Source organism: Colletotrichum acutatum, assembly GCF_030867785.1.
Source record: "Colletotrichum acutatum strain CBS 112980 chromosome Unknown BDZ83scaffold_17, whole genome shotgun sequence".
Taxonomy (NCBI): Eukaryota; Fungi; Ascomycota; class Sordariomycetes; order Glomerellales; family Glomerellaceae; genus Colletotrichum; species Colletotrichum acutatum.
The window spans coordinates 1-26,186 of record NW_026849011.1 but is presented as its reverse complement, the minus strand read 5'-3'; the positions used below and the strand labels follow the sequence as shown (position 1 = coordinate 26,186).

The window sequence follows — 26,186 nt, the reverse complement described above, 5'->3', positions numbered from 1 at the left end:
GCTGATATTCAAAGACAGGAAAAGTGACCCGCGCCGGATTCCGTGAGGGAGGGGGGGATTGACTCGAATTGACTCGGGCCAGGGCGGCCGAGTAGGCAAAAAAAACTACTCCGGCAGAAAAGTGTGCAAAGGTTTGGCAATTGGGCGGGAAAGAATGATGCAGGATCGGGAGGAATGGCCTGACATCGAATTTGCCAGTGGCCGGGGCACACTGGCTGAGCGTATCAAAAATCGACCACTTCATCTTGACAATCGTATGATGAACGAGGCTGCTGGAGGGGAGTCGTGCGATGGGCGCCGAGCTCCAGGACAAGGGTCATTCATTGGACATGCGTCGATCCGGCCCCACCACACCGCGCCCTCGTTGTCAGCCTTGCAAGCTGGCCCGAGCGTCGGCCCCAGAATAGACTTCCCGCTCCGTTAGGGTCCGGCTTCTTCTGGCTTGGTCTCCCCCGTGGCCCCCTAAAAATTCCCCTAGACATCTTTCCCGAATCGGTGTCGGTCCAGTCAAACTGTCCACCACCTTCCGCCCCCCCCCTCCCCTTTTGACGTTTTTGTCCCGTCTCTGACGTGAAGCAGGAGCGTGATTCGCCTTCTCCAAATCCATACTTGTCGTGCTCCTCGGGGCGGGACCGGCGCGGAAGTTCTCAAAAGTCAGGAACACTACGGAGAACTCTCCGCTCCTCCCCTTCGCCGTCGCATCAATCGCCCTGTTCCGCCCCCTGCCAAGATACTTCACCTTGCCTCGAACAGACAGGCGCAACGGTTATGCCGCAACTACAATGAAGACTGGTGGTAGGACCGTTTGTGGCGGCGGCACGCACGTGGAACGGTCGAGACAAGATGCCCCAAATGCCGTTGGCGCCATTGAGTCAACAATGCGCAAAGACATCTAGAACCTCTATGAATATATCTTTTAATTGCTTTTCCTCCCTTGCGTTCCCCATGACCTCTACTTGCGTCCCGTCGTCAGTCGACAAGTTTCCTCTCATATAAGTTTGTTCATTTGATGCTACCCCAATCAAGTTTGCTGCAAGTGCAGAAGCTCTGATGCTCGTATCTGCATTCGATTGTCGGCCAGCGCTGGACAATACGAACTTCGGTCAAAGAGCATCAGGAGCGGCAGAGTCGCTGGTATCACCATAGTGAATGAGAGCACCAGTGCCCGTCCCTCAGACATCAGTCTTTCGGATTGTATAAATACCCTCTTCTCAACTTATCGATAGTTTCCAAGAGAATCGCACAACTCATCCTCTCATTCGCCTAACCTCCCGAGTCATCAACCCGTCCTCGTTTTACGGTCACCATGAAGTTTATCACGAGTATCGCCACATTCAGCCTGGTTTCAACCTCGGTCGTTGCTATCCCAGCCAGTCCCATCGCCACCCCAAACCCTCATCTCGAGCCAATGTGGCCAAAATGCGTCAAATTCTACGAAGCTACAGGTGGTGAGACGTGCGACTCCATCGCCTCCAAAAACAACATCACAAAAGCCGAGGTCATGGGCCTGAACCAGGCCATTGGCGGCCTCCGTGGGTGCTCAATGAATAACATCTTCGAGGGTAACTGGTATTGTGTCAAGCCGGATGGCTGGTAATGATTCCAGAAAAGGGGGAATGTTCAGTCTCGTAGGATGGGCAAAATTCACACGGGCAAAAGATGGAGGATTACCTAGATGGCGGATCAAGCGAGGCTTCGCATAGTGCCAAGCTACTTTGGCATGACGTTGCGAATGTTACCAACAGTTGCTAGTTACGGTCAACAATACCCATGAAATACCAGTATCGGCTACATTTACTCTCCCTATGCAACCGTTCTTCTCCCTAATCAAGCTTGGTTCCAATGGTGACTTGAATCAACAATCGCTCAGAGCTTACTCTTCAGCGCTGTTGAGGATTGGGGTCAGCCGCTCGACTGACGCAGTCACTACAAACGCTGGTCTCATAAAGCGTCTCGTGTTTGGCACTCGGTCCCTTGCAGCCCTTGCCTACGTTCTTGCAATACACGATGTTGTGGAAGCCTTTATGGCCGCAGGTCCACTGCTTGTCATACAGCGTGCACATCTTCCTCGGTCTTGACTCTCGACTCCCCGGTCTGGTACTTGTTTCCTGCTTCTCGTGGGTGATGGTCCTTGCTACTTTTGCCCGTCAGAATGCCTATTCACTTCCATGCCCGTAATTTTGAGCTCAGAGAAATATTCATACATTCATACAAACCAGAAGACGTGTATTTGAGATGACTTGACTCTCTCAGACAGTTGTTGCCTCATACCGTGACTCTGGAGTCGGCTATAAGGATGAATTGCTCTTTTGCCTCTTCGTATATTCTGCTTCGAACTTTGGGATTGCGGGCTGTCTAATAACAGCAGAATGGATTGATCTGTTGCCTTTTCGTATACTCTGCTTCGGACTCTGGGGTCGCGGGCTGTCTAATAACAGCAGGAAGCCGAGACGGAAAAGGCACTTCGAGGAAGAGCTTCAAGGCATCAGATTCGCGGAGGAAGGGCGCAGAGTAGACTCTCTGACTAGGAGACAAAGCTACACAACCAAGGTGTTAAGAGAGAAAGGAGGATTTCAGCAGATTCTACTGAAAATCAGCAGGTCTGATCAAGAGAAGAAAGCGACACAGCAAAAGTGTTCAGAGTAGAAGGAGATGTTCAGTAGGTTTCTCTGAACACCAATAAGGCTGGTTCTCAGGTCTAAGGCAGCAAGGTCAACCTACAAATAGACGAAAAAGATCAAAAGGAGGTCAATATATGCCTCTCCCAGCAGAGGAGAATATTTGGCGTTTTCCGATGTGCAACCAATACCATGTGGTCCAGACCCCGTCGGACGCCTTGCCGCGTTCCGCGGTACTGGAAATGACGAATCGAGATGCAGGCAGCAAGGGAAAAGCAGAAGCTCTTGGGTACATCACATATCAGAACTCTGCAGGGTGACTTGACAGCTTGGACGGGGAGGGGAGGGGGATGGGGGAGGAGACCGGGAGTCGGGACTTGGACCTTCTCGTCAGCTTCTTTGTGGGCATGCCACCGATGTCCGTCGTTCCCAGTGGGCCGCAATCGACGTCACTTCGGCGAAGAACTACGGGATTGGTGGGCTCTTTAATGTGTTACCTATCAAACGGTCGGTTGCTGGGGTCTTTACCCGGCTGAGTGCAGACGAATATTGTCTACGGGTATGGTTTCACGAAAAGGCGGTGGGTAAGGGTACGGGCATCTTTGTCTTCCCTTGGCCGTAAGTACATCGAGCTTTATCTCAGACGCTCTCCTATACTAACCGCGCGCTCTCTATCTCTCTTACCCCCGAAGAGGAGAGCCTTTCTGGAAAGGATCAATGTGCGGACCAAAGCAGTGAGCAGTAAAGATTGTTGTCAAAAGGTGGGGGCGGACTGGGCTCCTGATGATGCTTAAAGACCCTAGATCCCTGTTGACTCCTCCGGGGTACCATAAGCCCCCCCGTTCTGGCCCTATCACGCACTGTCACTCTTTGATATGTGATCTGCTTAGGGTGTTAAACGTCAAAAGTGACCCCGGTGTTCTGTTTTGTTTCTTTCCAGCCGCAAGAAAAGGGGGAAGTATGTATGTCCCTCTGCAAATCTCGCAGGTTTCATGCGAGAAAGCGTCTCGGGATACAACCTTGAACACTTCCCTGAGGAGGTCCATGTTGCCGCGATGTTTGGTACGCTTGTGGCTTGCCGGTCGACGACCCCCCTTCCCCCCTTCAAGTTTTCTCGAAGAACCCCGCTACTGCGACCTGCTGCGCGAATGGGCTGATGTGGATGGCCGTTTGCTTGCACCATTTGTCAGACGCACATTCGTAGACATGCATGGCAGCGCACGACAGGCTTCCTTATGCAACGAATAGTCTCTAGAGTGAGAAAATCCATCCGAGTGGAGGGAGGTCGACGCACTACTTCCTGCAGGTTCGCTAGAGGAAAGCCGGTTATTCATGTAAAGATGCTTCTTTGGACTCGGGTCTTGAACGTAGGCACCCGGACTGGGTCTTTTTCGGTCACAGTTGTTCGGAGCAGTCATCGAGATGTCGGACCTCGTTGTCGGCTGAGGATAAGCCAGCTTCCAGCCTTCGAAGTTTTTGAGCATATGACTTCCAGGGCTACAAGCTGCAATAATTCCTTGTCTCTGTGCCTAGTTTTCCGGGGGATTTGAATACAATGTGTATACGGGTCGTTGCTGACTACCTTAGGCACCAAGTGATAACACCAGGCAATGCGATGTCAATGGGGCGAAAGACTTCAAAGCGTGCCGATGTATGCTTCCGTCAAACACATGAGCTATACTTGTTAGTCTCTAGAGCTATATTCGTCCTTGATACTGTCCCTGATGTATGTCAGGAACGTGGCATCGAAGACCGCGCGCCTCGGACGACGGATGGATGATGATTTATTGTATAGACTCTATCGGTGATGATGTCTGATAGGTGTTTTACTACATGGTACGACTCAGGTTATGATAAGGCTACACTTGAAGAAATGTTCTCAGAAGGCACATTGGCCTGGGCATTTCTCTCGACAGGCCAATTAAGGAGACGACGTTTTACTGCTAGCCATACCTTCCGTTGTATGCCACTCTCTGGTTATCTTGTCTTGAGCAGATGTGACTCAAGATGGAAAAATCTACTCATGGGCTGCGGGTTCGATGTTAGCTCAAAGTCTAACGGCGACTTGAGGTTATGAAATGGTGACTTGACTGCCCAACCTCACAGCTAAATAAGTCGAAGAGAGCTGGAGATTTCAACACTGTTCGTCCACTTCTTCCATATGACGAAGGAACCAAATGATCTTGTTCATAAGCTAGTTTATATTTGCATTGTTTCTCCAGGACATCTGCTCCAAAGTCATTTGATGTCGCCCACTGCGCGATCGTATAATACCATTGAGCCTAGGTGGCAACTCGCTCGTACAGACTCATTCACCTAGTCATCTCGTTTAGATGAGTATTTTTGGTCGTGTCATTAAGAATGCGCATTGTTGTATTCAGACGACATTTAATGCATGAATTCAGGTTCACTCCAAGGTCGCTAATGGATCTAATGTAGCTCAAACTATCCATCCATTGCACGCATGATATCGTCCCTCCCCACACATTCTCACCATGACTGAAATTTGTAAGGCCTTTTTGTGCCGAGAACAATCTTTTAAGAACATCTCTCCTGGAGGAGACTGAAGGAAGCTAGGTAGATAGCTTACTTACTGCAGGAACGGACAGTGGTGAAATGGAAGGAACCATAGTCTTGCCTCTTCATAGGTGACACTGTCAATGGGAAGGCACAAACTGGTGGTTGGCTCTTTCCGCTTTCAAACCAAAAAGCCTCAGGTTGAGGAAGGCACTTTCCTGATGACCAAATCCTAGATCCCACGTACCCATTCCTTCCTCTTTCTACCTTCAATCCCACACCAGGTCCCTTCTCAATTCTGGAGGTTGCCTCGTTTCGTTCCCTTGTCTTTTCCAACAACTTACGGCCGAGACTAACAATCTTCTTCCACACCCACCCCTTCCTCCTCACATATCCTTGCATCTGTCCCGGCGTCACCTCAAAATATCCCACTGGCTGCATCACCACTCTGTCGGTCCCCGTCTCCGAGTCCTTTCCTTTCCTCCACTCACTTCAAGCTGGGACAAACAGCGCCAAGGCGGCGCCGGGGAAAAAATGTGGTGCAGCGTACCGACAATCCTCTTGGGATTGCTGGCGGTTCGGGCATGGATCGACGGTGTCGAAGCTTTCTCTTGGGGAGGTGTCGAGAGAGCAGACGCCCCCAGGTCTGTGGAGGAGTATCGGGTCAACCCATCGGTTGTAATTCACGGTGCATCACGCTTGCCGAATGTCTACGCCGTCGCCATGCAGGAGCTCCAAGAACTCGAATCAGAACCTCTCTGCCATCGAATCGCTGCCCGGCTCCTGGTCAACAATTGCCAGCTACTGGAAGGCAAAGACGACGCCACCGTTCTGACCGACAGCGGCAGACAAGTCCGTGACTTTGTGGACTCCTATGCCGCCAGTCTTGCTATCTGTGATCTGGAGAGGGGCAGTTTTGTCATCCCGTCTGGATGCGCACCGTTCAGGGAACGTTCTCTAGCTGATCTGCCGACCTCGAAAGTTGCTCAGCTTCACGTCACACCTCGGCAGATAGACTCGTGTCTCTCGGGATTAGCCAAGTCCGGCTCTGCGTGGAATACTTGGGTGAGCTACCGTCATAAGGCTCTCAGATTCTGCGAAGCTGCTCGCGCAGATAATGACAAAGGTGACCATCCATCTCACATACATGGAAAACTTTTCTAACCTTGCTGTAGCACAGAGCATTCGTCTCTATCAACGTCTCACTGAAGTCCTCTCCAAACTCTCTGAGGGAGTTGAAAAAGAGCTGGAAGCCCACCTACACGCAATTAACTTGAGAGCAGCCGAGACTACAGAGCAGCTCCGCCAGATGAATCCAGACATCGACCAGTTGCGAAACAGCTTACAAGATCTTGACAGATTTGTTTCTCAAGACGTGATGCAGATGGCACAGGTAGGCTCACCATAGTCATTCCTGAGCACTGTGACTCAACTGACTGGAAAGGCATCAAATTCTGCGATGCGAGGCGGCCTCGAGGATGCCAAGAACCTGCAGCAGCTGTTGACAGTGCTCTTCAAAACGGTCCTTAGCAGCAACGCCGAGGTTGCAGCATCACATGAGATGGCACTGACAGACTTCAAAGAACGAACTGGCGATGAGGTCGCGGTGGTCATGGCTGCGCTCGCAACAGCTGTAGCATCGTCTAAATTCCTTCATGACCAGTTGGTAAGCAAGCCAAGGCCAACCGCATGCTTTCTGGACTGACATCCGATAGGAACTATCCCATATTCGAGCAATTGAGCTAGCTGATCGGCAAGATAATCTTGAGAAGGTTAGTGGAGACAGTCTTCCGAAAGACTCAAACGTGCAGCTGAATATTTCTAGGGACTGGAAAAACTCCTAGACATTACCGACGACATTTCTTCGAAATACGAATCGCACTCTGAGAAGCTTTCACACGTGAACCAGGTTTCAGGAGACCTGCTGGGTACACTTGAAAATATGGCAGCGTCGACATCAGAAGTTCGCGGTTCTTTCCATCGACCAGGTTGGACAAGTTGGGTGCCATATGTGGCGTGCCCAGCCGCGTCTTTGCTCATGGGATCTTACGGTCTTCCACCATCAGCCGTGAGAAACCTCGGGCTAATTGCGCTCGGTATGGATATGACACATTACTTTGCAGGAAAAGGATACTGATTGTTATGTGCTCTATAGGCGAACTTGCTGGCTTCGTCGTGTCTTATGCCAAATATCTCTCGCCGGGTATCCTCGAGGCTGATCGGCATATGTCTCCAATTGTTGGCGCCATGAACAAGACCTTCATTTCCACGGCGACCCCAAATCATACTTCCAGAGATATGCCGCTAGATTTACGCAACATTCGAGGATCGAAGACGACTTGAGAGGCGCGAACTAAGAGCGACATTCGACGTACATCTCCACATCGAAACACTTACAACGTTTATGACATCTGGGCAGGGCGAAATTGATTCTGGCGTTGGTGATTCTATCTTTTACCTTTCTTCTTGCTTTTCGTTGTTGTTTTTCGGGATGGGTTACTGGATTTTGGTCTTTGCAATCGGTGGAAATTGGTACTGGGAAAACGGTTGCCTCTGACATCATTTCTCGCATATGAACTTAGCAAAATCGCCTATTCGGGTACTATGCACTTTTAACCGGAGTTTGTTCATTCTCATCCATTCATCTCCCCTTTTGCTATCTTGTGTGCCTATATCCCAGTGCAAGGCAGACTGACTGCGGGGAAGTGCATGAAGGCGTATTACTGTCTTTCCTCATAGCCTGACCCCGACCGCTAGCCAAAGTTTGCCGTTGTCTCCAAACACCCGACCGTCTTGAAGCTGCGGGATTAACTCAAGACGAGACGAAGACTGCGGCGATGGCGGACAAGGTCAAGATCGCGCTCATTCAAATGCACCCTAAGGTCAGTAAGTCTAGGACTACCCCTCATCAAAAATGCTTAGCCCAGTCTAGCTCCCGCGCTTCCTTCTTCATGCGCCATGGTTCACGAGGTTTCCCTGCGGCTGCGGCGGGGGGAACTTCTGCCTCTTACCCATGGTTAAAAAGACAGAGTTCTGATGAGCATCACAGGTCGTCGCGCCAGAGGAGAACTTCGCCAAGGCAGAGACTTACATCCGCACCGCCGTTTCTAAGGGCTGCTCGCTCGCCGTACTGCCCGAGTACCATCTTACATCATGGGTACCCGACCACCCTCAGTTCGTATCCGCCTGCGCGCAGTCCTGGACGTACCTTGAGCGGTATCAGGCCCTGGCCAAGGAACTAGGCGTGTCTATCGTGCCGGGGACCATTGTGGAGCCGGACGGCGAGGAGGGGGCAGACGACCTGGACCTTTTGAACGTTGCCTATTTCATCGGGCCCGACGGCGCCGTGCTGGGGCGGTACCAGAAGAAGAACCTGTGGCACAACGAGAGGCCGCACCTGACAAAGGGTCCCGAACCGCACGGCGCCTTTGACACGCCGCTGGGGAGGGCGGGCATGCTGGTGTGCTGGGACCTGGCGTTCCCCGAGGCGTTTAGGGAGCTCATCCGCGACGGGGCGAGGATCATTGTCTGTCCCGCCTTTTGGCTCGCCGACGAGTATAAGCGCGACAACGGGGCGGGGAACGGCGCGACCGAGGTGGTGAACCGGGACTCGGAGCGGGTTTTCTTGGAGAACGTCATGGTGACGAGGGCGTTTGAGAACACGGCGGCCGTGGTCCTCGTCAACGCGGGCGGGCCCGCGGGCGGAGGCGGGGTGGAGGTTCGGGAGGAGGGCGGGGCGAGGGTCCGGTATTGCGGCGTCAGTCAGGTTGCGATGCCGCTTGTCGGCGCGCTTGGAAAGCTGGGCGCTGAGGAGGCGATGGAGATTGTCGAGGTCGATTTGGGGCTGTTGGATGTTGCTGAAGGGGCGTATAAGGTGAGGGAGGACATGAGGAAGGAAGGGTGGCATTATGGGTACTCGATTGTGAAGGAATAAGCAACGTTCTCAAGACGACAGTGTACGGTTCACAGGACATTTAATATAGACGGCAGAGATATCTTGACTCAAGGTGTGGTCATGATGAAGGATTTTGATTGCAAAAAGTCTGGTATCGTGACACACTACTCGCTATCAACGTGCCTGACATTTGTAGGCGGGTGAAGAGATATATCCTGGCCGCTCGCTCATTGAGAGCCCTGGCCGGTCTCATCTAAATAAGCAAGAAACTTCCTCCTCTGCTCGATACGGGGCCGCGTGTGCTTCGACTCCAGGTAATCCCAATATTTCCGGATCTTGGGCTCATCCAGGCCACCCTCAGAGCCAGCAGCATCGACGCGCCTCAGCCGTTTGTCATCGTTGATCGTCCATACTCCTTGCCAATTGTTGGGAAGGTCCTTGTGCTCCTTCAGGTACTTCACCAGACTTGTGGCCAGCGGTGTGCAGAGCGAAGTAGCCATCAGCGCCAGGACGATATCTTCGCGCGGGTAGCCAAACGAGACGAACCGGTCCATGAGGTCCTGGAGCTCGACGGTCTTATCTGTCGATTCTTGGGAGTCGGTCATGGTTTGATTTGTGGCATCGTTCGGGGCGTCACCTGCTTCTTCCTTTTCTTCTTCTTCTTCCTCCTCCTCCTCCTCCTCCTCACCTTCTTCTTCCTCCTCCTCCTGTTCTCCTTCTCCTTCTTCGGCGGGCGACTCTTCAACTTGCGCAGGAGTGGGTGACTGGTTCCGATCGACCACCTTTCCTTTATTTCTCCCGAAGGACAAGGGCAAAGGGGTCACAGACTCTTCCTCGCCCAAAAGCTGTTGCGACGGTGAAATATCGAATTCGACACTGTCTTGCGATTTGTCAGGTGCGTTGAATGCATCATCGAAGCCAAAGTCCTGTGTCTCGGGCTCCAAACGACGGGGCTTGCCAGCTAGATCCTGTTCGGGCTCTTCTTCCTCCACGTCCATCTCTGCGGCCTCCTTAATTTGCTCCTCGCTGGCCGTCCACTGTTTGACACTGAGCGAGGGGCTAGGGCCAAGGTTTCCAAAGCTTGCGAGACCTAGCTGGTCGTCGGGGGTCGATGGGATCTCGTCGTCTGGGCCTAGGCGTTGTCGCTTCTTCCTGCTGTTTGGTGTCGACGGAAAGCCAGACGTCTCGACAACGATTGCTTGCCTCTTTCTAGAAGCACCGGGGGTGGCCGCTTGGTGTACCTGTAAAGGTTCCAGCGGCACATCTGGTACGGCGTCTCCATCCTCGGGCTGTAAAACCTCATCGTCCTCGGATTCTACGTCAGGTTCGTCTAACATACCGCTGGCGGCGAAGCCGGCGACGTGGTCTGCAAAGCATTGTTGTATCAACTGAGCGTTTTCAACGTGGAAGCCCAATCTATCTGCGACTGCTGCCCAATCGGTTTCGACCGCACCTTTCTGGTACTGGTCTCCAACAGCTTGCCATAATAGCCACAAGTCGATAGGTTGATCATTGATCTCGGGATTGGTTTGGGTATCGATATGGTGGAAGGCCCGGTAGCCCCACAGTTGGTCGTAGAAATCCTGTCTCGTAACAGCTTGGGACTCTTCGACTCTTGGCTCTCGTGACTGTTCCGCCTCGTCGATTTCATCTCTGGCGGGGCTTGCACCAGATGAGACGGCGTTGGGTTCAGAAGTCTCCATGGGCTGGCTGTTGGGTCCGTTTGGCCTCTTGTCCTGTGGGCGTTCCATCTGCCGACTTGGCTCGCCGCTGGGAGCTGTGTCCGGTCGGGTCTTTATGTTGACTGTAGAGGATTCTTCAGGCAAGAGTCCGCTCTCGTCAAGGCTTTCCTTAGAGCTCTCCCGAAGTCGCGGCTCCAATATCTGTGTCCAGTGCCGTTTCCACGCACCCTCTGAATGACTGGAATGCTACTCAGGTTTAGTCTAGAGCCATTATCACTACGGTGAAAATCAGACGTACCTTTTCTGAGAATTTCTTGAAAAATTTGGTGTCGGGTGTACCGCCAAACCTGCCCGCCTCGCGTATCAACAAGTCGTCCTCTGCCTCTGTGAACTTGGCTCTCTTCACTGGAGTCAACGGCGCTTTGACGGCTGGCTGATGGGTGGCGGAGCTCGGCCTGATCGCTGCCTTCACCTCTGCCTTCGCCGGAGGCAATTGCGAGACTGTTTGGGTAGCCGGGGGAGGTGCCTTCTTTACTGCTGGTCGCGTAGCTTGGGATCGCTTGGAAGGAGTCCCGGCTGTCGGTGGCGGCGGCAATACGATATCCGGAGCATTAGCTGCCATCTTCTCAAGCTCAGCCGGAGGCAATTTAGATAGCTTCTTTACCCATCGATCTCTCCAAGAATGCCAGGTATGACGATTGTTCTACGATCTGTTAGTCGTAGTAAGAAGGGTATACCTCGAAAACCGAACTCACTATTCCCTCGAATGTCTGATAGATCTCATTGCCGCTTTTTTTGTTCGTTGCATGAGAAAGCACCCACCTGGCCAGACTCTCATCGTCGGCCGCGTTGAACGGTGTGCGGGTTCCTTTAATAAGGGCAGAATTGGCTGGTTTGGCTGCAGGACGGGAGCCGCCAGCAGAACGAGAGCCACCGACAGGACGCGAAGCTGTAGGGGTTTGGTGCATCTCGTATTTATCCGTTTCTTGTATCGCGCCGTTGTCGACGGAATCTCTGACAAACTTCCAATCGAGCGACCTAGCTGGTTTAGGCCCGGTATCATAGGTAATGTAGTGATCCGCCTGGGCTTCCAACTTCGCAATTGTGCCGCCGTTTTGCTGCATCAGTCAGCTTCCAGAACGCCTGGCATACTAAAAGTGATTGCCTACCTTGATTAGGTCCAGGATTTTCACCCTGCCAGGCACGCGAAACGAAACAAAGAACTTCAGATCCTTGAAGAGAGTGCCGCGGGCGCCGGGCACTCCATCGTAAGTGATTCCGCCTGCGGACATATCCAACAGAACATGAGAAGTGTAGCTGGGAAAACTCAAAGGTTGACTTTGTGGCACGAGTGAACCACTCAAGCTTGTTCAGCCCTTGGAATAGGTGTTGCTGTCGCTGAGATTGAAACTCGTGACGGACAATTACATGTAGAGAGATAGCCTGCTTTGAAGAAGTTTGGTCAAGTCGAGAATCGCAATTATGCCCCGAGAAGGTACGATGAAGCGGCCAGTCAAAAGTGAGGGATGGCGCACGCGCTTGCTCAAGTCGATATTTTGCCTTGAAAGGCGTGTGTGAAGGGCACACTCAAATGCCCTTCCTTTTTATGAGCGTTAGGAGTAGGCGTCAGGAATAGACCAAGTGCCTTCGTCTATTGCAATGAGCTTGTTGCCTCTAGTTGACACGGACCGCGATGCAGCTTCGTCTTCGTGACCCGCGCAAGTGCACTGCCAACACTGCAGGCATCTAACGTATTAGTAGAAGGCACCCAGGTGCTCAAAGGAGACGCGCTTTCATGGAAGGGATGCCGCGTGTTCACGTGCGAACTGCTTCTATGCGTAAAGATATGCATTTTACGCAGTACATGAGTATATACAGTATAGCAACGGCAAACGTTCTGTTCAAAATTGCGCTATGACCTCCCTTATTCGATACATCGATACTTTTGGTAAGCCTCAGTGTCATGCTCTCACTCTAAACTATCGATTTTCTGCGAACGGTCTCTCGATTTTGCTCATGACTGTGAAAATATCGCCAAGTTCTTGAATTATTAAACAGCTTGTTTGCTGCTGGCTAAGTCAGTCTATTGACGCGGACGGTGTGCCTACTGTTGGCTGACACCTCAAGGCTCAGGTCCTCTCCACTTGCTACCGGCCACGGCGACGTATACCTAGTGGGCTTGTCATCCGTTTGCCTTACCCGCCTCAGCCGGCACATCCAGCCCGAAGTACTGGTAAACTAGGACTAAGTGGAACGTCGCCATCTCTGCCGGAATTCTCAAAGTTCGGTTTTCCTCAAGACCATGTGTTGGAAGAATTCATAACACTTAGTTTTGATATAATGGGCGCCCTCAGGAATGCGGCACTCTTCGTGCTAGCTGTCTCCTTCACCGTCTTCGTCGCCTTTTTTGGCCGACTACCGGCTCTGAGGTTCGTCATTATGTTTGTTCGCTGGCTGGAGAACAGAGGCATCTCACCATCAGGAACATGAACTCATCATCTTTGCAGACACACGCCAATTGCAACGATGCATAGAATAATGTGGATCCATATTCCAAATGGCTTCCTCGCTGTAGACAAACTCATCACGGGAGGGAGGTTTTCGACTTCCATGATACGCTTTGGCAACTTCATGATGCATGACCGACATCCCACTGTCGTCGTAAGTGTTCAAGCTTGCTACAGATTCACGGAATTCTGAACCAGACTGACGCATTCTAGATTTTCTTCCTGCTCATCCTCTCTGTTTCGGAATACCTCTATCTCCCGGGAGCGTGGCCCCAGATTTCACTGATGCACAAGATCATAGGCTGCATCGTAATCTTCTTCCCCTATTGGTTCCTGTATCTGTCCGTCATGGCCGACCCAGGCTACATCACGGCCGAGAATCACGCCTACTACATGTCCCTCTACCCTTACGACTACTCAATCTTCTACCCCGGACAGAAATGCAGCACCTGCAACCTCATCAAGCCTCCCCGCTCCAAGCACTGCAGCATCTGCAAGCGCTGCGTCGCAAAACTCGACCACCACTGCATCTTCATCAACGGCTGCGTCGGCTACAAGAACCAGCACTACTTTGTCCTGCTTCTCCTGTCAACCGCCGTTCTGACCTCGTACGGCGGGCTTCTCGGCTTCTCGCTCCTCTCCAACAAGATCGCTGCAAACTACCCCCAATGGGCGCTGTGGCCGCCAAAGGGCATGGAGATTAAAGAGTACCTCCTCATCTGGAGCTGGGCACTGCAGGACAACGTCGGCATGGGCGCCGTCACCCTCCTTGCGGCCATGACCTCTCCGCTCGTCTGGGGCCTATTGGGCTACACCTTTTGGCTCATCTACTGCGGCACCACGACCAACGAGTCGCTGAAATGGTCCGACTGGAAGGCCGAGATGGACGACGGCTGCGCTTTCAAGCGTGGCATGCCCGCGAACCGCGTCAAGGACAAGCGCTTCGAGCCGGAAAGGATGCGCTGGCCGCTGCAGACGCAGCAGGTCTTGACGAGGACCGAGGACGGGATGCCGCCTCCGGACCACGGGCCTGGCGATGGCGAGTGGGAGCGCGTGTGGAATCTGAAGGATGTCGAAAACCTTTACGATTTGGGGCTGTGGGATAACTTGGCGGATATTTTTGTGTCAAATTACGACTTCAACGTCAAACGAGACCAGCCGTCTGTGGAGGCCCTGGGACGACAGAGGCATTCGCCTAAGGCCTGATGCGTTCGTCCTTCCGTAAGACAAGTTTTGTATACGTAGTGTGTAGTATTAATGTAACATGCAACGACCCAAAAGGAATGATACTGCAAGTTTAGACGTGTGTGATTGAGGTGTCCGGTGTCATATGGAATTCACATCACTCAGGATGAGGCATAGCATTTTAAAATACGTAGCATGTTTAGAGGCTCTTTCAACGTTTGTCTTTGTTTCATTTCAACGTGTCTCATCTAATTCGTACCTGGGGCTGCTGAACCCAAGGGAATTTCAGACGCCCCAGCTACTCTGGGCTTGTAAAGCCAGTCTGAGGATCTAATGATGCATGCCCCAGAACTCTCCGTACCGTTTGTGCATGTCAGCCAGTCGTCTGCAGGAAGTTCTTTCACTTCTCAAGCAGACAATTTGGCTTGACGTTGCCACTGAGTGTCCAAAGTCTCGTCTTCAAACGTGGTCGCGCTTACAGAATGGTGCCGAATCTAGGAAACAACGAACGTTAGAATGTAATCTCCTCAGCAGGATTTATGTGACTTGTGGAGACATACCCAAATGTGCGCTTGATGCTGTTGACGTAGTACTCTTGCCAGTTACGCTTCGTGGCCTCCTCCTCGCCGACAGGGACGCCGTCCCAGTTGACACGCATCAGCGTGACGTGGTCGACGTCGTTCTGGTCAAACTCGATGCTGAGCTTAGAGAAGTGACCCTCGGGCCACTGCTTCAGGCGCCAGCTCTGGACAATCTTCTTGGGGGCGCTGAGCTCGAGGTACTCGCCCGTGACGTTTCCGTCAAACAGCTCAAACTTTGCGCCCTTGATAGCACCCTGGAAAACCTTGGGCGGCGCGCGGGTGAAGGCGGCGATGCGGGCGGGGTCGACAAAGGTCTGGTAGGCCTCCTCGGCCGTGGTGCGGAACTCGGCGGTGTCGGTCAGGGTCATGGTGTTGACGACCTTGCCGGAGCTACCCTTGACGCTGGTCGAGGCGGTGGTGGACTTGGCCGGCGTGTTCTGGGCCTGGTACTTGGGGGTCGAGAAGCCGCTGGACGGGTTGGATCCGGGGGCATGCTGGATGTCCTTGCCGTGCTCGGCGATCAAGGCTCCGGGGAGCTTGAGGAATTCCTTGCGGAGCTCCGGCACGAGCTTGGAGCGAACGAGGTCCTTGACAGGCTGCTTCTCCTTGGAGTCGGAGTAGATGTCGATGTCAAACTATTAGGCAGGCAATGTCTCAGTAAAACGGAGTGGCCTTTTGACGATGCAGAGATTTCACAAGAGAGAGACCAACCACAAACTCATCCTCCTCAGTGTCGTGGGCAACCTCAGGAACGGTGATGGTGCCGGAGACTTCAGCCTCGTCGGCAGTGGTGCCTGCGCTACGTTAGCGAGGCTCCAGAATACACGACTTCACAAAAATGGTACAATGTCAGGCAGAGACAGTCGGTTGAACGACAGTTTTTTACGGGATGTGAAACACATGTGCTTGCATTGATGGACCTACCGGTGTATTCTAGAACGAGCTTAACATCGTAAATGGTGATGACCTTGCCCTTCCTCTGGCTAACGTCGACGTCGCCATCCATGCTCACAACCTTGCTAATCTTTGCCGTGACACCGCTATCGGCAGTCTCGACTTTCGCCAAGCTCTCCTCAAGGTACTGTCTCGCCCAGGCCGAGGCATCCTTGTTGACCCAATGCCAGTTGTTAGGGTTGTGGAGGACCATCTTGTCGGCGGTGACTCGGTTTCTGATTTAGGCTGCGAGGTAGGAAATGGGTGTCTGTGAAAGATTTCCAATGGCAAGGTTAGCAAAGGAACAAGTATATGCGTCGCGAGGTTTCGTAGGTTGAAGAAGTAAACAAATAAATTGTCGGTTTGTCCCGGATCAGTGGTTGGTCAATAGACCGCAGCGTTTTTCATCAATAAGGGAGTACAAATCACTCTATGACTGGTGCCAGCTGGTGTATCATCATATTGGGAGAAGATGGAAAGGAAAAAGGCGCGGGGTAGATAAAGAAGGGGTGGGATTGGGGTCAGTCCTTACCTCAGTGCGGATTGGCGCGTTGGAGTGTCATGTCCAAGAAAGCGTTGCGCATGGAAAGAAAAGGAAGATGGGATTAAATCTGAGCGCGGGACCTCTTTTGAAAGAAAGCTCTAGAATTCTGACGGCCTCTCCGCTGCCAGGTGGGCTGGGCGGTAAATCGTCGGCCGATTGGTTTGCCCGTAGTTGCGGCTGAACCCCACCTTCCATTCCACTTGCTCGTGCCCGACCTGCCTGTTCAAGGTCACCAAATTGGTAGACCGAGAGTGGCCTGTGCTTGTCATGGCATCGTAGCTGCTCTTTCAGCAGTCTTACCAGTCGCACACGTTCATCATTCGTCCAGTTCAATGTTGCGTACCACAAATCCGCAAAAAGACGAGCCCACATGCTCGGTTCGGATTACTCGACTGCTTTTTTGCTTGTCTCAACTGGCTATAGTTTCAGGGCAGAGTGCAAACTGCGTCGCTTCACTGCAGCTTTCTTCTTTCCTCCTCATGTTGTACCAGATCCTTGGATGAACTAGACGAGAAATATCGGAGCCGGTACATGGGACTGCAGACGTCGGCTCATCAGGCAAACCATTTGTCACGAAGTCTTTACATCAATCCGAATGCGACTCATCTACATACATCTTTCATCATCTGGAACCTCGAACGGGAAAAGAAAGCTGTGATTCCATAAGGTCTCGCTTTTGATACCTACAGCTGCAAGCAAGCCCAGCTCACGGCACTGCAAACACCACTTGCTCTCCATTCAAATCAGACCATGGCATATGAAACGGCTGGCTTGCAGGCGGATGCAAGACCTGAGTGCCTTCCAGGCCATTTTCTAGAAGCCGGATGTGGTCGCCCCCGCGCGGCCAATGTCCGCTCATGGCCTACTATTTCCGTGCTACTTGGGGCAGGGTCATCTGCAGTCTGCGATGCCATTGAGTGATTGCGTTCTGACCATTGCATTCACACGATGTCACCGTGAAGAGGCCTAAGGACGGGATCTCAACGGATGATACCTGCTCGACCGTCCGGTTGCTGCAGTGCCGATACTTGCCAAGTTGCCTCGTTACACGGTAATGAGAAACCAAATGATCGATGCACTTTTCAAGATCGTGCAGTCCAAAATATGCTCGACGGCATCGGTAAGTTCGATTCCCAGTTCTCGGGTACTCAGCAAGGCCATATTAGTTCCCAGCAAACGGGCCTTGAGCAATATTTAGAACTTCCATGCCTGTTCTTTGCATCCAACCCCGCAGCTTCACGTATCCACAGGAGGTTCTCTTCATTCACGTGTAAGCTATCTGGTACCTCAACCCTGTTCGATTACAGGACAGGGCCCAGCCACCCGATATAAACTCCAAAGACGGCCAAAATTCCAAACAAGCAATAAGTCGGTGAGGAAGACCCCCGAGGTCTGGCTCCTGACTAGGACTTAAGCTTGCTCAACGCTAATGCCTACTTCCCTTCAAGATTGCCAGCCAACAACCGAATCACTCGTCCAGCTTCGTCGGGCGGGCGGCGGCCGCGGAGAGGAAGTAGGGCCGGGAGAGCAACGGAAGTCTTTCAGACTGTCGAGCAAATCGAAGGGCATTTTAAGCGCCGACAATCACCTCCGCATTCTTTTCACAGCGCCATCAACCAATCACAACCCCAGATGTCTCTTTGACTAGCCAGGATCTAAGTATGCTTCCAAGAATATAATGACCTCCCACCAGAAAACCAACCAATCGATACGGCCGCCTACCAACGTCTCCACGAGTCTCTTCTCTTGGCTCCATCAAAATGACAGGCCATTTTGGACCGGACCCTGGCGCGATGCTCACTCATCGCTTCCTCTTGCTGGGCCGTGGCAGGTCACTACGAGCTTTGCGTATGCTATGTCCCATGCTCGCCTCTTCTCGTTGGTTGTCTCTTGCTCAGGTGTACTGTGATAAGGTCCGCTTGCTATGTCGGGTCGACAATGCTCAATACTGCGACCCTGACTCTGAGCTTCATGCCTCCCTACTTTCTAGTATGCCGTCCCGGCCGACAATGGTCGTAGCAGTACCACGCCATTTTATCATTCTTAAGAGAGAGAGAAGAAAGCCAGAGATGAACTGCAGCGACGGACCTGAGACGAGACAGCAGCAACGCGGATAGTAGCACCTTAGCTTGGTCGGCCTCTGCAGACCTGTCATGCAGTCGCGACAGCCACATGGGATGCTGCTGGTCTTTCCTCACTTTGCTGTCCGGCTCGCTTTCACAACCCCATGCCGCAAGCAAGCAAGTGCTGCCCCTCGTGGATGTACGAACGTACTTCGTACCCATCCATACCTTGACACCCCTTCGAATTAGCTCAATACCCTGTCATGTATCGGTTCCCGCTATGAGGTACATATGTGCTCTCCACTGAAGTCGGGAAACGAGCTAGTCCCTATGTTTGCTGCAAGTTGCAACAACTCAGCGCCGAGCATCAACTGCCTTTAGTCCCGGCCTTGAGATCCACCATTGCGCTTTTGCTCCGGGTCCCGGCTGCTATTCCTGTCGTTTCCTCGTGCTCCCGAGAGCCCGCTGTTTTCCATGCCCCTCCTGCTTCTCACCCCGATGTCTTGAATCTCGGCCACCCAAGAGTAGGGATGCCACAGGGGTGCAGTTCTGTCGGCGGGCGATCAAGCGTGAGCCAAGAGCGAGCCAGCAACCCTGGTACCCTCCTGTACGTGGGGTGGGATGTATGTAGCTCTCATGCAGGAGGTTGACCACATTGCAGCAGACCCGACCTAGACATGACCATCTCTTTTATCTTCTGCGTCCTCCCACCCAAACTTTTGTTCCCTTTTCGCTTCAGCCGCGCCCTCCCCCTTCTAGGTGTGACACGACCTTACTGCCGGCTGCCTGTCCGTCCTCTCGGTTGTGCGGTGTGTTCCTCGACATGAGACTGGCTTTCCATCAGTCAAGCTGAATGGGCTGGTAAAGAGCGGAAGAAGTGCGAAGAGGTCGGCAAATTGCTGGCTGAGGTTTCCTTTATCCCAGTGAGGGTCTAAGTCGTCCTCACCTCCTCGAACCAACTCCGGTGTCATTCCGAGTACCCAACCGTCTCAAGTTTCTGCCGTCGCCGGGAGTTGCTCAGCGCAGCGGGTAGCCATTTGGCTTACAATGAACAATCCTCGCGATCCAACCCGGTTGCGCCAGGGTCTCAATCCGCTATTAACTCAGTCTTTGGGTGCATACCACAACCAGGTCAACACGCCGCTGTCGGCAGTGTCCTCATCGCACTTACACTCAGCTGCTCACACTCCGGCAAGCGCAATACAGCCTTATAACCCCCAAGAATGGATAGCTTCACCTGCTGCCGGGTCCGAAAGGTCCCATCAATCCCATCAGTTCCCTGAGCAAGGTAACTATTGACCAAAACTTGCATTGGCCCTGGCCGGCTTTGCTGACCAGTCTCCATAGGATCACCACTACCTCCGCCTCCGTATAGTCCACCGCGAAGCCAACGACCACAGAGCGGTTTCTTCGAGTCCTCACCAGCGGCGAATACTTCGGCAGCACGGATTCCTCCCACGAATGTTCATAGGCCGTCCCCAGAGCCTTCAACAAACACATCTTTTCCTCCCCCACCGGGAGCCGGAGGTCGGACAAGCTCACGCGAAAGGCGCTTCGGTTTTCATTCCCTGAGACGGAGCAGAGAACCCCAAGAATCAAGTCCTCCGGAGCCGATGCCGCCTATGCCTATGCCATTATCAAGGCCAACCCCTCTTCAGATCCAGATCCCACATCCAATGCCACAACACAATGACCCGAACTCATCACACGGCCCGCCCGGTGCTCGAAGAGCTGCTTCCGCCAGTGCAGTTGAGACACCGACTTCAGCTCGCTCACGTTCGGCGTCTCAGTCAAGATGGGAACCAGGAATGCCCCTCCCGCCGCCACCTCCAGTCCCACCTCCAGCGTCTTCTCGGTCACAGAGCGTGCAGAGCGGGCCTAGAACGACTACACCCGTTGCTTCACCGCCCACAAGGCGTCCTCCGCCAACCGGCGTCGCAGCCCTTGGACCAGTACCTCCAACACCTGCGGACTGGGTTGATCAGCCCGAGGAACCTGGGAGCTCATCGCAACGGAGACACTCTCCAAAGTTGACCATCGATACTGCTAGTGCTGCGAGCTCTACACAGACCGGAGAATCGAGCAATTCCGGCGCATTGAGCTCTGGTGGCAGTCTTAGTCGGGCGAGAGCAGTCCGCCACGACAAGACCATCGTTCAACGCCGGGCTGAGAGCCGGACCAGACCGCATAACTCGATAGATGGAACTATCAACCCAGTCCAGCTCAACGACATTGTTGTTCCGAATGAGAACACACTTTCTCGCAGGTTGACGATCAACAGATCAGGACCAAGAAGCGGGGGACGGACATCGAACGACACACCTCGGACTGATGAACAATCGACTACACCGCGGGCACCTGGATCGTCATCGTCACGCAGTCGAATTGAGGCGGCAACACCGCCGTTTTCACCTCATCCGTCAAAGGGCACACCCATGATGGATGGATCGCCAAGTGTCTTACCCAAGGCGCTGCCAACACCGCCGCCGCAGACTCGATCGGCATCGAGCTCTCAAACAAGATTCAGCTCAATGACACCCGCCGACGGCCCTCCATCAGCATCCATCTCATCCACAAAGCATACTGTCATCACGCAAACTGCAGATCAGTTTTGCTGCGAAACAATTGAGCGGTTCCAGGCATTCGCTACCCAAGAATCCACTGCGGCCACCGATGCCGAGCGGGTTCGCATGTTTGCCGACTTCATCGTCAACGAGTCCAGGATCAGGCGAGAGAGGTATTCCTCTGCCATCGGTGCCATGGGCTCGGAGATTTTTGATCTGACGAGGGATCTCTTCCGCCCCATGATCACACGGCGGGAGTCGGCAACTTCACAGGCTGAGTGGACGCCCCAGTCATCCGAACCTACGCGATCCCATCGCGGATCGATGAACTCGGTCTATCGCGAGACGCCCGGGGAGTCCAGCTCCGCTCCTACGTCAGCCAACGTTCCGGGCTCGCCCATTGTGCCGTCGGCAAACAACCCAAATTACTCTTCCAACTACATGCCGTCGCTCTCTCCGATATTGAGTCTTAGTGTGAGTGACAATCACGACGACGGGGACTCCCGGGGTCGGCCTGCCAGTAGATGGTGGGAGGCAGACTCTTCTGGCGCAGGCGGGAAATTTGTCGAGAGGTCCAAGAGAGAGTCAAAGTACATGGGCGTGCCAAAGGAAGCCCACGAAGCCTTGCAATGGGAGGACAGCCCGCAAGCGGGCCCCAGTAACCCGAGATCTTCGGGTGAGTACCCGCCCGAAAAGACGGGCTGGCATGAGATGGAGCCCGTGGTCACACCGCAGCCGCTCCGGTACTCGTCAGAATCCCTTGGGTCCTCAGCTTCGCCCACGACGCCAAACCCAGCCCACCTGGACGTCTCTCGACTGGTGACCCTTCCGCCGCCGTATCCTCGTCATCATCCAGCTGTCAACAATAACCACCCAGAATTGACCGAGACTAGAGTAGCCGTTCGCCAGATTAGCGACCTCTCCCAGATTGAAACTACAAAAGAAAGATTCCAAGTCACCAGCACGAAGAAGCGCGAGGAAGCCGCAAAGGCATCCATTGAGAGGCGAAATGCTTTACGCTCCAATTTACAGCAGGAAATCAACGCCGGAAACATTTCATTCGCCGATGCGTCGACCATCGAAGATGACTCGGTGGCAGCCGAAAAGGAGAAGCAGAAGGAGCTGGGCAAGACAGAGTTTGAGCAGTTCCAAAGCCAGGTCGTCATGCCCCTAAACGACCTCATCACCGGCCGCATCGCCCAGGCCACAACCCTCTTTGACAAGCTGGCGGGGGGCCTCTTTGACGATGTCGCCAGCGCCGCAGACATGCCCCAGGAAGAAGGTGACGACAAGCCCGAGCTCCTGGAGAAGCTGACGCTCCTCAAATGGATCTTTGAGGCGCGAGAGATGCTGCACCGCGCCATCTTTGACGTCCTCACGGATCGCAACAACCGTTACCGGGACGTCGTCCTCACGCCCTACCGCCTGGCCGGAAACGAGGAGAAGCTCCAAAACGCCGTCGCCTTCTTTGCCGAGGACGCCGCGAAGCGGCAGCTGGCTTTCGCGCACGAGGTCTTTGCGCGCACGCAGGAGTTCCAGGCCGTCATGGAGCGCAACGTCATGCGCGGCGTCGAGGTGCAGCTCTCGGCATTCTGGGACATTGCGCCGCCGCTGTGTAGGCTGCTCGACAAGATCACCCCCGCCGACCCGGAGGCCCTTCACATCCAGATCCCGTCGGCCGAGTACGACGAGAACCCGTCGTACCGCCGGCATCCGCTGCAGTACCTTTTCAGTCTGCTCTTGCACACGGAGAAGAGTACGTACCAGTTCATCGAGTCACAGACGAACCTCTTGTGCCTGCTGCACGAGGTCAAGGAGGCCGTCACGCACGCAAAAGCCAAGGTCGTGCAGAACGAGATGGATGATGGGCGGGGCAGGGAGTTTACCGCCGAGGAGCGCGATGCGCGCGCGCAGCGTCTTCGCGACGGGGAGGGACGCATGCTGACGGACGATTTGAAGGAAAAGGTCCGCGTCGTGCAGGAACAGTGGACGAGTGCGCTGGGCGAGAATATCAAGAATGTGAAGCAGATGTTGGGGGAGTATCTGCTCGAGACGGGTGGGTGGGACGAGACCTTGGAGGAGGGCGGTGTCGGCAGCGTCTAAATGAGCTTTTGCAACAGACGAGGGAGAAGGACATCAGAGATTTGGGTATGATTTTTTCTTTCTTTCTTACATATCTTCACGGCGACGAAGACGTTGATACCCCTTTGCGTATGACGACTCTTGTTCACACTTCTTGTATATATTTTCCAAGAAAACTCTAGGTATGGAGTTTTTTGTGAACCACGAATTAGCTAGACATGGCACGAAGATATGATATCGAACGGCATAGGATTTTCAAAAGTATTTCCAAAGTGAATCGTAGTGTTTTTTTTTTTTTTTTTTATATATCTTGTTCCCTCTCCATCTTTATGAGAGATGTTCTTTGCGCCCCTTTTATACAGTAATGTCTTTCGTACAACAACAACAACAACAACAACAACAACTTTCCCACCCCAACGCCTGTTAATGACATTTACAAACACGGCGCCTCCCACCCTTGGAATAGTGGCCATGGGCCGCGTATTTGATTTTTGATCCTGCCTTCGCTGATTGCCGGAAACCAATCCGCCCAAGCAATCAACGAAGGCAGAATTACTAAAACAAATACAGGGAACATGGGCATTCATTCTTTCAAGGGTAGGAGGCGTGGTGTGCCGTCCCGCGATCTTGTGCTTTTGTATCCCCCATCAAGGGTTTCCCTGATTCGATCGCATCTCCCTCATTTCCAGTCGACAACCGTTTCAATATCTTTTCGTAGAGCCGAGCTTCGTAATCGGCCCGTTGGCCCGTTCACCGCGGTCATCTCTTCAAACCATCCATCTCGATCCTGAAGACCTCTCCCTTCTCTATCAGAAAAGGCTCTCTGACAAGATCCCACACCCCATCGCCGATAGTAGGAACAAGCGCTTCATTTGTTCTCCAGTCGGTCTCTGAACTCCTTGGGCAGGTCCATGCCGACCCTCCGCGCCGTCAAGCGCACGCGCTCCTCCTCGTCCATGTTCATGCCCGGGTTGTAGCGCTCGAGGAGCGTGACGTAGGTGCGCTGGGCGCGGAGGTAGGCGGCGAACTGCTCGGCCTCTGCGGCGTCGGCGGCGGCGCGGGACGAGTCTTCCTTTGCAGCGACGGGAGCAGCGGCGAAGCTGGTGCGTAGGCGGTTGTGGATTGCCGAGCGCTCGCGGGCGAGGACGGGTCGGGGCGGGAGCTCGCGCAGGAGGGAGCGGTAGAGGGAGCGGAGGTGGGGGACTGTGGTCATTTTGGCTGTTTTGATCGTTGTTCGTTGATTTGAGGCGCCGATCGAAGAATAAGAGAGCAATGACGCAGGAGGATGTGGTGGTGGTGGTAGTTGAGGTGTCGGCAGTGGTGACGATGCGACGGGAAGTTTTTGGATTGAAGCTTTACAATGTGAGCGTCGAAATCCGAGGCCGGGGTCCTCCTTTCTTTGGAGCTCTCCCGATGCGCTCAGCGGGTACTAATGTGGGTCACCATCCCTGGCGGACCCTGCTGTACCTTAGACTTTCGGGCAGGTTCTTGCCTTGGAACCTCAATTCAGCCACTTTTAGAAGAAATTTGAATACAGCCCGCTCCAGGTACCCTAGAAACTAGAGAGGCCCGAAATGCTGCAGCTTGGATTACATAATGCAAGGAAAACAACCTGAACTTCAATGTTGCGGCTATCGGTCGCATCCATGGACCGGCGCCGGCACCGGCAGCAGGCACGGATGGAGGGGTCCTGACTCTTGATTCTCGACCCCTCCTTGACAGAGCACTTGCAGCTCCCTACCTTGGTCCAAAGCAAATGCTTACCACACTTGAGCATCTTTTCATCAAGTCTGATTTTTCACTAGCAGTTGGAGATACCGACCCTATCCACAGAAAGAATAAGTGGAGGGTGTTAAAAGGACGACACTGCAGCTCTACGGATACCTACTAAGGCACATTTAGTCCTCCAAGTTGGTCTTCCGGCGAATTGACTCGTTTGTGCGTCCACAATGGCCCATCGCATGACGCAACAGCCGCCATCTTAAACACATGCTGGAGCCATAGAGTGAGCCAGGAACTCAGGAGCTTTGCCTCTTAGACACAACTTTTCCCCCTCCTCCACTGTCCACAATCCACATTGCGCATCCACACAAACCGCCTTTGACCTCCCATCTTACGTCCAGAGTTCCATGCCCTCCAAGGTCCGACCATCAAGCGGAAACATCAAAACAAGACAGGAGCCCACCTCCCGTCTTTCTTTCGTGCCATTCCTCCTCATCTCCTCCGTTCTCGTCGTGACCCTGGCTATTCTATCTCTACGAGCTCTTCCCCGGCTCTCCCTCCTCTCGAACCACTTCTTCCCTCTCACCACGACCACGACCCTCTTCTCCTCCTCTTCGTCTTCCTCAACAAAGAAAAACTCGCCGCCCGCCATGTCATCCTACGCAAAGGAGCTCGAGGTGGCCCAGCTGGCCGTCCAGCGCGCCTCCATTCTCACCAAGCGCGTCTTCCACGAAAAGGCAAAGGGCACCGTCGACAAGAACGACAAGTCCCCCGTCACCATTGGCGACTTTGGCGCCCAGGCCCTCATCATCGCCGCCCTCCGCCACCACTTCCCCGACGATGAGATCGTCGCCGAGGAGGAGGCCGCCCAGCTGCGCTCCGAATCCCAGCTCCGCGATCAGATCTGGGACCTCGTAAAGACCACCCAGCTCGACGACGCCGCCGCCGAAGCCTCCCTCGGCGGCGGCATCGCCTCCGCAGAGAGCATGATGGACATCATCGACCAAGGGAACAGCAAGGGCGGCGCCGCCGGCCGCATCTGGGCCATTGACCCCATTGACGGCACAAAGGGCTTCCTCCGCGGCGGCCAGTACGCCGTCTGCCTGGCCCTCATGGTCGACGGCGACGTGAAAGTCGGCGTCCTCGGCTGCCCCAACCTCCCCGTCGACGACAAGGCGCCCCTCGCCGCCGACATCGGCTCCAACGCAAACGACGACACGGGCTACGGCGTCATCTTCTCCGCCGTCCTCGGCCAGGGCGCCACCTCGCGGCCCCTCCGCACCGGCGCCATCG

General features: G+C 53.7%; 10 protein-coding genes across 10 annotated transcripts; 7 read left to right on the top strand and 3 right to left on the bottom strand.

Annotated features, from left to right (window-relative positions):
- Positions 1-1,306: 1,306 nt before the first annotated feature.
- On the top strand, positions 1,307-2,515 carry BDZ83DRAFT_749099 (uncharacterized protein; the record flags this gene model as incomplete). The annotated part of the gene is made up of 2 exons (XM_060513719.1): positions 1,307-1,562; positions 2,442-2,515. 2 exons carry the CDS (start codon positions 1,307-1,309, stop codon positions 2,513-2,515), a joined length of 330 nt encoding a protein of 109 aa, XP_060368432.1.
- Positions 2,516-5,669: 3,154 nt separating this feature from the next.
- Positions 5,670-7,272, top strand: BDZ83DRAFT_570402 (nuclear membrane fusion protein Kar5; the record flags this gene model as incomplete). The annotated part of the gene is made up of 4 exons (XM_060504300.1): positions 5,670-6,261; positions 6,311-6,528; positions 6,580-6,801; positions 6,961-7,272. 4 exons carry the CDS (start codon positions 5,670-5,672, stop codon positions 7,270-7,272), a joined length of 1,344 nt encoding a protein of 447 aa, XP_060368431.1.
- Positions 7,273-7,770: 498 nt separating this feature from the next.
- Positions 7,771-9,145, top strand: BDZ83DRAFT_608981 (carbon-nitrogen hydrolase). The gene is made up of 2 exons (XM_060507505.1): positions 7,771-8,017; positions 8,185-9,145. Exons 1-2 carry the CDS (start codon positions 7,973-7,975, stop codon positions 9,067-9,069), a joined length of 930 nt encoding a protein of 309 aa, XP_060368430.1. The 5' UTR covers positions 7,771-7,972; the 3' UTR covers positions 9,070-9,145.
- Position 9,146: 1 nt separating this feature from the next.
- On the bottom strand, positions 9,147-12,486 carry BDZ83DRAFT_789631 (TRF2-interacting telomeric protein/Rap1 C terminal domain-containing protein). The gene is made up of 4 exons (XM_060515698.1): positions 11,882-12,486; positions 11,468-11,830; positions 11,011-11,415; positions 9,147-10,958 (listed from the first exon to the last, which is right to left on the bottom strand). Exons 1-4 carry the CDS (start codon positions 12,002-12,004, stop codon positions 9,258-9,260), a joined length of 2,592 nt encoding a protein of 863 aa, XP_060368429.1. The 5' UTR covers positions 12,005-12,486; the 3' UTR covers positions 9,147-9,257.
- A 537-nt stretch (positions 12,487-13,023) lies between these two features.
- On the top strand, positions 13,024-14,585 carry BDZ83DRAFT_125559 (DHHC zinc finger protein). Its single transcript, XM_060501179.1, has 2 exons — positions 13,024-13,373; positions 13,433-14,585. The coding sequence occupies exons 1-2, from the start codon at positions 13,239-13,241 to the stop codon at positions 14,423-14,425; spliced, it is 1,128 nt and encodes a 375-aa protein (XP_060368428.1). The 5' UTR covers positions 13,024-13,238; the 3' UTR covers positions 14,426-14,585.
- A 294-nt stretch (positions 14,586-14,879) lies between these two features.
- On the bottom strand, positions 14,880-16,132 carry BDZ83DRAFT_749094 (activator of Hsp90 ATPase; the record flags this gene model as incomplete). Its single annotated transcript, XM_060513718.1, has 4 exons — positions 14,880-14,898; positions 14,965-15,620; positions 15,697-15,779; positions 15,910-16,132. 4 exons carry the CDS (start codon positions 16,130-16,132, stop codon positions 14,880-14,882), a joined length of 981 nt encoding a protein of 326 aa, XP_060368427.1.
- Positions 16,133-18,222: 2,090 nt separating this feature from the next.
- Positions 18,223-18,579, top strand: BDZ83DRAFT_648644 (uncharacterized protein; the record flags this gene model as incomplete). Its single annotated transcript, XM_060510199.1, has 1 exon — positions 18,223-18,579. One exon carries the CDS (start codon positions 18,223-18,225, stop codon positions 18,577-18,579), a length of 357 nt encoding a protein of 118 aa, XP_060368426.1.
- A 993-nt stretch (positions 18,580-19,572) lies between these two features.
- On the top strand, positions 19,573-23,192 carry BDZ83DRAFT_570352 (uncharacterized protein; the record flags this gene model as incomplete). Its single annotated transcript, XM_060504294.1, has 2 exons — positions 19,573-19,813; positions 19,873-23,192. The coding sequence occupies 2 exons, from the start codon at positions 19,573-19,575 to the stop codon at positions 23,190-23,192; spliced, it is 3,561 nt and encodes a 1,186-aa protein (XP_060368425.1).
- Positions 23,193-23,546: 354 nt separating this feature from the next.
- On the bottom strand, positions 23,547-24,722 carry BDZ83DRAFT_608948 (uncharacterized protein). The gene has a single exon (XM_060507504.1). The coding sequence runs from the start codon at positions 24,382-24,384 to the stop codon at positions 24,040-24,042; it is 345 nt and encodes a 114-aa protein (XP_060368424.1). The 5' UTR covers positions 24,385-24,722; the 3' UTR covers positions 23,547-24,039.
- An 821-nt stretch (positions 24,723-25,543) lies between these two features.
- On the top strand, positions 25,544-26,186 carry BDZ83DRAFT_549328 (uncharacterized protein; the record flags this gene model as incomplete). The annotated part of the gene is made up of 1 exon (XM_060503475.1): positions 25,544-26,186. A coding segment is annotated over one exon (643 nt), but the record flags the coding sequence as incomplete, so codon positions are not given.